General features: G+C 43.0%; 1 protein-coding gene across 1 annotated transcript in view; it reads left to right on the forward strand.

Annotated features, from left to right (window-relative positions):
• Positions 1-2,376: 2,376 nt before the first annotated feature.
• Positions 2,377-10,152, forward strand: part of ephb6 (eph receptor B6) — a 24,618-nt gene continuing 16,842 nt past the window's right edge. The window contains exon 1 of the mRNA XM_030785588.1: positions 2,377-2,533. Coding sequence (XP_030641448.1) covers positions 2,377-2,533 — 157 coding nt within the window. The remainder of the gene's footprint in view (positions 2,534-10,152) is intronic.

A 10,152-nucleotide genomic window follows, 5' to 3' on the forward strand; every position in this document is an offset into this window, starting at 1 on the left:
TGCGAGAATCAAAGGCACATCTCGGGGGAACTTTCAGCTGATGTTTTTCATTTCTTGTCTTTGATTGTCCGATACAAACTGGCAGATACAAATTCCCATGAATTTCCGTTACGATAAGTGAACGGACTACTTGCGGAATGATATGAAAGATGTGAATCCTACGCACAAAGCTCGTTGCCAATGGCAGCGATCATTAGTTTTTTTCAGCGGTCATTATCAAGAAATACCGCACTTCCTACGTTGGGACGGCCCATTCACATCCTGCAGAACCGTATAATAATATGAGATTATTATTCAACATTATTATACGGTTCCTCAGAACCGTATAACAGTTCAACAGAAAAATTTTCAGAAAATTTTGTAAGAAGTACCCACCCATCTGTCATAAAACTCTCTCTCTCACATGTACACATAGTGACTGGCCAGTTGTGTTGCCATGGATCCAGGTGGAGGCGGGATCAGAGCAGAGAGGATTGTGGGTAGTATCCCAGCCCAAAAGGGAGGTGGTGAGGGATTTCGTGTTTGTGGAGAGTAAAAATCACACTGAAGTCAAATCACAAAGAAACCATAACAAATACTGATGCTGTAATCATGCATGGTAGAATTTGATTTTGTGCATCCAGACGATAAGCCTGTGACCCCCCCCTTGTCTGCTTCACTCAAACATTATCTAAGCTGCTTATCCTGATTAGGGTCACGGGGGGTGCTGGAGCCTATCCCAGTGCTCATAGGGCGAAAGGCGGGGAAACACCCTGGACAGGTCGCCAGTCCATCGCAGGGCAGACACACAGACAAACACACTCACACACACATTCATACCTAGGGACAATTTAGTGTCTCCAGTTCACCTGACCTGCATGTCTTTGGACTGTGGGAGGAAACCCACACGGACACGGGGAGAACATGCAAACTCCACACAGAAAGGACCCTGGCCACCCGGCCGGAAACTGAACCCAACACCTTCTTGCTGTGAGGCGACAGCACTACCCAGAAAGAAAGAAAGTGCAGATGCGGTGTGAAATGATGTACTTTTGTTTTTAATGTTCTCTTTCAAAGCATTACATGTGTCAAATTCTTCAAATTAATTTAGTGGGGTTTAGCGAATGAAAGCAACACATAACAAAACAAACAAACAAACAAAAAACGCTCTCCCTTTGAACAGAAGAGGAATGGAAAAGTGAAGAAAGAAAGACGGAACTGGAGGGGAGACAGATATGTGAAATTAAAAAAGAAAAAGACAGAAATATAAACGTGAGGCGTATTGGATCGTATTCTCGGCTGTGAGTTTCATGTGAGCAGTAGATTATGGAGAACGTTTAAGGTTACGTTCTTAACCAGCGGGTCGTCCGCGTAAAGCGTAGCTGCGACGCGTTCGACGTCACGGCCGTATATTCTCGCCCGTTCAGTCGGCGAAAGTCGACCACTGGTAAACTAACTGGTTTTTCAAATCTGCACGACGAAAGTGGTGGTGTTTATGGGTCTACTGAATTACAACATCAGTACAATCAGGTTGGTGACACCATTAGGCCTAATCATCCCTTTCACACTCCGCTGTAACCGAGAGAGAAAAGGGATGTGAGACAGTAACTGGGAATGAGGATGTGTTTCCGTTGTTGGGGCCAGGGCCGATTATTCAGAGAGAATTTCATTCATGTCATTCGAAGCTCAGCAGACTGGTCAGCAGAATGCGCCTGTTTTCCTGATGGCGTTAACAATTACTAGAGCAATACACAATCCTTGTGTAACGTATCGCTGTGAAACGTATCACTCTGGCTTCTGGGAACCCGCGGTGAATTGGATTTTTTTTTTTTTTTTTGGTTTCTTCTTCCTCATCTAAAAACCTGATTAATCTGATTGCTCTGGTCTGCCTGACCACAGTAATTAGTCAGTTAGCCACGGAGAAGGGGGAGGGGGCGGGGTCACTGCGCAGAACGAAACAAAACAACAGTTTCCACGGTTATTTTTATCTGCTGATACATTAGCTGCTTCTCAATATGCGTTCTGTACTTGTGCTCTTGTGGACTTGTGAACCGTCATCAGTCACAGCCGAAGTACTGTTCCATTGCAAAGTTCACATCTACCCAAGAACAGATCAAATACCCGGATGTGTTCTTGATTCGTGGGTTTTATCAAGGATGCGTTTCACCCAAATTTCACAGAAGTTGCGATAATGGCGGCAGACAAGCTACCGCATAACTGTAAATTTCATATCATGACTGTTGTTCTGTCACCCAATGTAGTTTTTAAGATTTTTCAGGCGAGAAATTAATATTTCAGAATTCAAATATGGGTCGGTAGCACCTCCTTGAAAGTCCTAAATGTTCAGAGATTTGACATGTACTAGCAGACCGAGCTAGCTAGCTCCAGCTGTTTCAAATGCAGTTTGAGCGTCCTGCATCCTCCCGCGTCATCGGGAGTCCAGACTCCCGAGGTGAACTTGCGAGTCCGAACTCCCATGAACGGGAGAACGTACTTGGCGTTCTTCGTATTGAGAAACAGCTAATCGTCTGCCAACGGAAGAGCAGCGAACTGAGCAAACAGTCATCAGGGCACTGAAGAGAGAAGAGACAGCAGTGAGATAAGAGAAGAGAAGAGAGGAGAGAATGATGGAACAATGAGAAACAATCAGAAATAATCCCACACATTTACAACAAAACTAACCAAGCTTTGCCAATGAGCTCAGACGTTGTTGAGTATCTCTCACTGCAGTTCACACTCAGCTGTTTTTACCATTAGGCAATGTGCCCTGTTCTACTGTACAGACAGGCTGAAAAGTTTTTCTTCTCTCACGAGTCAAACTGCTTGTAGGAACCTAAATGCGTTTTATGGATAAGATATAAATATTTGATTAATTAGCATAGAATAATTTAAGTTCATGTGTAAAACAATAGTAGTTTATTTAGTTCACTGATTTAATAGAAATTGGAAGGAATATTTACAATATTTACAAGCTGATTGATTTACGATTCATATTTACAGAAATGGCATAAGTTCATTGTTTGATTCCTTGCAATTAAAAGGTGAACGATTTAAAGTGCGTAAAACTGCATTTGTATTACGTTTGAAATATTTGCAAATAGGAGACAGATCGTTCGTTCTGGAAACTACATGCGTCTTTAATGGCCTCTTGTTACTCTCGCAAGAGGGATGTCAGGCAAGAGCAGAGAGGAGCCACACAGTTTTTTGACCTCTCTCTCTTTGCTCTCGGTCTCTCTTTCTCATGAATTGTTCTCTCTTGAATTTTGTCCAATGATTTGATAAATTTGGAATGAACAACATTTTGTATCAAATATTTTTTTGTGTCAAAGTAAACAGTTACACTTCACTGAGTGGTCTGAGTGGATAGTTTTCTGAAAGTTGCACTTGGATGAAGGGAGACGTTAGAGCGTCAAGCTAAGGCTTCATTCGTTGGAAACCTACACTGCTGAATGACCTCACACCCACACAGGGTGCCACTGTTAAGCAGTCTCTCTTCAACGGAAAAAGATTTTACAGTGCGCACATGGTCATTATGTTGGCGTTAGTGGAACAGCTAAACCCGAAAATGCAAATCGAATATGACATCTCAACTTATGCTTACGTAAAAACTTAGGGTTACTTAAAAATGCATTGTCCACTATGACTGCTGGCGCTGAACCAGGACTGTCACATAAACCCAGTGTGCAATACTGTTGTATACACTCGTCATTTTACTTTTACACATGAATCCTCTTTTTCATTTATGTATGTAGCGTTACACTGTATCTACATCTCATCCCATTTTTATTGATTGACTGATTGATTGATTGATTGATTGATTGATTGATTGGTTTATGTAGTGTTACACTGTATCTACATCTCATCCCATTTTTACTGATTTATTATTTATTTTTTAGTCTTATATTCTATATTCTATACGACCAGTGCTCTTATCGCTGAGTGGACCCGTTTCTCTCGTACAACACATTTCATTGTACCGCTGACTCTGTGTGAACTTAAATATATAAAAAAGTGAAATTTCACTGAACTGATGACACACAGGAATACTGTGGAAGTAACAGTTCATCAGATGAAGTTAAAGGTCTAAATTTTCAGAGGATGTTCTCAGAGGTGCCCACCCATCTGTCATGACTCACACACGCACACACGCACATACATACACACACACACACAGTGATCGGTCAGCTGTGTTGCCATGGAGCTGGGTTAAGCAATTTCTCTTCTTCAGGAAAGGATTTGACAAGTATGACAAACAACTCCGGTGCACTCCACAGACACTAGGTTTGGCTATATCATTATTCATGTCGGCACCATAAGATATTAGAATGGGGCAATCAGATGTCACAAAGGTCAACATAGCTAGGACTTGTGACTTCGCCAGAAAGATGTGTCGGCATCGATTAATAGTCTCTGGCCCTGTACCAGATAGGGGTAACGATGAAAGATTCAGTAGATTAGTGCAACTGAATCGCTGGCTGGCGCAGTTTTGTGTAGATCAGGGATTTGATTTTGTAGATAACTGGCCCTCTTTCTGGGGTAGACCTGGCTTGCTAAAAGTGGACGGCCTGCACCCTGATGGGCATGGCGCCGCTGTTTTATCAGGTAACATAGGTAGATGTTTGAGTCAGCTATGACATCTTCCACTAGAGCGGGCCAGGTCGCAGGTGATTACAGAACACGCTAATGAAAACCCCTCAGAGGCTGCTGAGTCCCATGAATCAATGACTCCTCTCCTCCGACATAAGGCTAAGATTAATATGACTAGTTATTCATTAAGTGGGGAGGCTTCAGCAGAGACTACCTCCCTCTCTAATCCTCCTAGTCCTCACTGTGCCTCAGTTACAGGACATAACTTGGACTCTGGTCATCCCTCTGTCAGCAGCAATTTGGCTTTTCCCATGAGTGTAGTCTCACGCCCACGCAGCTCACTTCAGTCTAGAGTCAGACAGACCAGATTTCACAACAGCTTAGCTCCAGTTCAGCTGACCCCTTCCTCCGATTTGATCGTTGTAAGGCCGGTAACCCTGAAGTTCGGTTTTATTAATATTAGATCGCTCTCTCCATAAGGCCTTGCTGGTCAGTGATCTGATCACTGATCTTAGCCTTGTCATGATGGGTTTGTGTGAAACTTGGCTGAAGCCAGATGTTTATTTCTCTTTAAAATGAAGCTTCACCCCCCAGCTACTCTTTTTCTCAAGCTGCTAGAGCAGCGAAGAAAGGTGGGGGTGTAGCTCTAATTCATAACACTGAATTCTCTCCTCACATCTTTAACATACCGAACTTTGCCTCCTTCGAGCTGTTCTCTTTGAAGCAATCCTGCTCTACCTTATCTTTCCTTATAGTAGTACACTATCGACCCCCTGGGCCCTATAGTCAATTTAGATGAATTCAGAGAACTTATCTCCGATACTAGAGTGGATAAAATCCTGACATTGGGGGACTTTAATATCCACATCAATAACAGTTCTGATTCTCGTAATAAAGCTTTTACAGCTATAACAGATACTTTTGGCTTTAACCAATATGTCCACAAACCCACTCATTTCGGTGGCAACACTTTAGATCTTATTCTAGCTCATGTCTGTCAGGCAGTCGTCTCTCCCAGCTGCGCAGTCGTCTCTCCCAGCTGCGCAGTCGTCTTTCCCAGCTGCGCAGTCGTCTCAGACCATTTTCTCATCACCTTCCAGGTCACGCTCCCCTCCCCCGCCAGTCATCTCAAGTTCAAGTTCAAGTTCAAGTTTATTTAGAGCCCAATATCACTGTTTACAGTCTCAAGGGGCTTTACAGGCCACAACAGTCAAATCAAAATATGACGGCACCCCCTGACTTAATCCTCATGGCGGGCAAGAAAAAACTCCCCAAAAACCCAAGAGGGAAATGGGAAAATGGGAGAAATCTTGAGGAGGACCACAGAGAGAGGAGACCCCTCCTTGGTCAGACAGGTGTGCAATAGGTGCCGACCACGTGGGCAGTTACAGCTGAAAATAAATTGGGGCATGAACAAAGGGGATGGTGATGTAGACAGGAGGCTGACGGGGGATGGAAGATGATGACACCAGGATGGATCAGTCCACAGGGCGGGAGGAGTCAGGATCACTGGTGTCTCAGGAGTAGCATGTGTGGCTCGACAGAGAGAGAGAGAGAGAGAGAGAGAGAGAGAGAGAGAGAGAGAGAGAGGGAGAGAGAGGGAGAGAGAGAGAGAGAGAGAGAGAGGCACATTGTTAGATGTTCATTTCCACATAATGGTTGAGGTAAATATACATCGTGTGCCGAGTGCAGGCAGGGACTCCAGCAAGACTAACTAGTACAGCATAGCTAAAAGGGAGAGCTAGAAGGTAATATGGACATGATGGCACTCTGGGACACAAGGCGGCCACCCACTCCACAGTCAACAAACCTGAGTGAACATGTTAAAGTGGGGGGGCGACAGCATCCAAACATCCCAGTTCACCAAACAATCTATGCCCGAGAACCCTCCAGATCTGCTCCTTTGCCTAGTAAAGAGCTATTAGCAAAAGGCTTGGCTAAACAGATAAGTTTTCAGCCTTGACTTAAACATAGAGACTGTGTCTGAGTCTCGAACATTAATTGGGAGGCTATTCCATAACTGTGGGGCTCTGTAAGAGAAGGCTCTGCCCCCTGCTGTAGCCATCATAACTCGAGGTACCAACAAATAGCCTGCACCTTTTGATCTAAGTAGGCGTGGTGGATCATAAAAGACCAGGAGTTCGCGCAGGTACTGTGGCGCAAGACCATTTAATGCTCTACATGTTAATAGTAAGATTTTATAATCAATACGAGATTTGACTGGGAGCCAGTGCAGTGTGGATAAGATAGGGGTGATGTGATCATATTTTTTGGTTCTAGTAAGAACTCTGGCTGCTGCATTCTGAACTAACTGTAGCTTATTTATACACCTAGTAGAGCATCCAGACAGTAAGGCATTACAGTAGTCTAATCTAGAGGTAATGAAAGCATGAACCAATTTTTCAGCATCTTGAAATGACAATGCATTTCTTATCTTGTTAATATTTCTAAGATGAAAGAAGGCTATCCTGGTAATATTATCTACATGAGCTTCAAATGAAAGACTGGGGTCAATAATTACACCAAGATCTTTTACTGCTGCACCTAATGAAAGAGAAAGGCCATCCAGAGTAACTATGTGGTCGGAAAGCTTACTCCTAGCTGCATGTGATCCTAGTACAAGTACTTCTGTTTTTTCAGTGTTGAGTGAGAGGAAATTCGTAAGCATCCAGTGCCTAATATCCTTTAGACATTCCTCAATTTTGTTAAGTTGGTGTCTCTCGTCTGGCTTCGCTGAGACATACAACTGTGTGTCATCAGCATAGCAGTGGAAGCTAATACCGTGTTTACGAATAACATTACCTAGAGGTAGCATATATAAAGAGAAAAGCAGTGGGCCTAAAACAGAACCTTGCGGGACTCCGAACTTTACCTCAGTATGTGCAGAGGACTCACCATTTACATCAACAAACTGATAACGATCAGTTAAGTAGGACCTAAGCCATAAGAGGGCCGTTCCCTTAACTCCAACAACATTTTCTAGTCTATCAAGGAGAATGGTATGATCAATGGTGTCAAAGGCTGCACTGAGGTCAAGTAGTACAAGCAAGGAGACACAACCCTGATCAGAGGCCAGTAAGAGGTCATTTGCAACTTTAACCAGTGCTGTCTCTGTGCTGTGATGAGGCCTAAATCCTGACTGATACAGTTCATGGATGTTATTCTTATGTAAGTATGAGCATAACTGCTGTGCTACAGCCCTTTCTAGGATCTTGGAAATAAAGGGGAGGTTAGATATTGGCCTGTAGTTGGTCAATGAACAGGGGTCAAGGTCAGGTTTTTTAATTAGGGGTTTGATAACTGCTAGTTTAAAAGATTTAGGTACATAGCCAGTACTAAGGGAGGAATTGATTATTTTTAAAAGCGGTTCGATGACTACTGGCAGTATCTGCTTAAGGAAACGTGTAGGTAAGGGATCTAGTACACAAGTTGGTGATTTTGATGAAGAAATTAGTGAGGTCAATTCGGTCGCCTGAAGGGGAGTAAAACATTCTAATCGCTGATCTGATATAGTTATATTGTTATCTACAGTGTTAGTGATCAAGTTATCTGGTTTAAAATTTATAGCCTGGATTGTTTGCCTGATATTTTCAATTTTGCTATTGAAAAAATTCATAAATGCGTCGCCACTGAACATTGATGGTGTGCCTGTTTCCGAGGTGCTTTTATTCCCAGTTAGTTTTGATACGATATTAAATAAAAATCTAGGATTATTTTTGTTGTCTTCTATTAGGGTGGAGAGATACATTGATCTAGCGGCACTAAGAGCTTTTCTATAGCTCAGGAGGCTCTCCTTCCATGCTAACTGGAATACTACCAATTTAGTTTGGCGCCATTTACGTTCTAATTTTCGAGTGGTAAGTTTTAAGGCGCGTGTGTGCTCATTATACCAGGGAGCTAGTTTTTTCTCTCTGATTATTTTCCTTTTAAGTGGGGCCACATTATCTAAGGTGTTGCGGAATGTTAACTCTAAAGATTCAGTTGCCTGATCAAGTTCTGTGGGGTGTGACATTGTTCCAGTCAAAGTTGATAACTCTGGGAGATTATTGATAAAGTTCTGCGTAGTAGCTGGCGTAAACGTACGTTTATTATGATAGCGTGGCGAGCTGCATATATTATTACCAAGAAATATTTTGAATGAGATAAGATAATGATCTGAGATAGCTTCAGATTGTGGAAATGTGACTATACTTCCTACATTTAGTCCGAGTGTTAGTATAAGATCGAGGGTGTGGCCACCATTATGAGTGGGCCCTATGACCGTCTGATTAATCCCTACTGAATCTAGAATGGACACGAACGCTGTTCTCAGAGGGTCCTGTGGGTTATCAAAATGAATGTTAAAGTCTCCGACAATTAGAGCTTTGTCTAAAGAAATAACAAGGTTTGAGATAAAATCTGCAAATTCACAGAGGAATTCAGAGTACGGCCCAGGCGGTCTATAGATAATAATTAGTGTGATAGACTGGGTATTTTTTGTGGCTACATATGTTATGTTTGTATAAAGAACTTCAAACGCATTGAATTTATGTAGAGGTTTTTGTATGATGCCTAGGCTATCATTATAAATAACTGCAACGCCTCCTCCTCTGCTAGTTACACGAGGCTGGTGTATATAACTGTATCCGGGAGGACTAGCTTCATTTAATGCGACGTACTCATTTGGTTTGATCCACGTTTCTGTTAAACACAGTACATTAAACTCCTGATCAGTAATAATTTCATTGACAATGAGCGCTTTAGGAGTAAGAGATCTAATATTTAACAGTCCTAGTTTTAGATCGAAGGTGCTGGCGGTACATTCAGTATGATTTAAATCTATGTTAATTAGATTACTAGAACAAATTCTCCAAGTATTTCTACATTTTCGTATAGGTCGGGGAACAGACACAGTCTCAATATAGTTTAACCTGGGTGACGACTCTGTGCAGCTAGCAGACGGTCGGTTTAGCCTTTTTGCCTGCTCCCTGGCCTTGGCTCTGGATTGTCACGGATTAACTGTTCTGAGACTATGCGCTATGTTACAAGAAATGAGAGCAGCACCTTCCCGAGTGGGATGGACACCGTCTCGCCCTAAGAGGCCAGCCTTGCCCTCAAAACTATTCCAATTGTCTATAAAGCCCACATTGTTGTCAGAGCACCACCTGGACATCCAGCAGTTCAGCGACCATAACCTGCTGTAAGCTACATCGCCTCGCCGGATTGGGATGGGGCCAGAGCATATTACTGCATCGGACATCGCCTTCGCTAATTTACACACCTCTACGATATTACTTTTAGTAACCTCTGATTGACGAAGGCGTATATCGTTAGCTCCTACATGAAAAACTATCTTAGAAAACCTGTGCTTACTTAACACTTTAAGATTACTTGCTATGTCCGGCGCCCTGGCTCCCGGTATACAGCTAACTAAGGCTGCTGGTGCCCCTAAAGGTCTAGCTAATTTCACGTGCCGTAGAATGGAATCTCCTATAACCAGAGCTCTTTCAGGTTTCTCAGCGGGTGTTTCACTGAGGAGGGCAAACCTGTTTGACACGTGAAGCGGGGAGTGGTGTGTCTCTCGTGGGCTAGCCTTAGCGTTAGCTT

The sequence above is a fragment of the Chanos chanos genome, chromosome 9 (genome assembly GCF_902362185.1).
Source record: "Chanos chanos chromosome 9, fChaCha1.1, whole genome shotgun sequence".
In the NCBI taxonomy this organism is placed as follows: domain Eukaryota; kingdom Metazoa; phylum Chordata; class Actinopteri; order Gonorynchiformes; family Chanidae; genus Chanos; species Chanos chanos.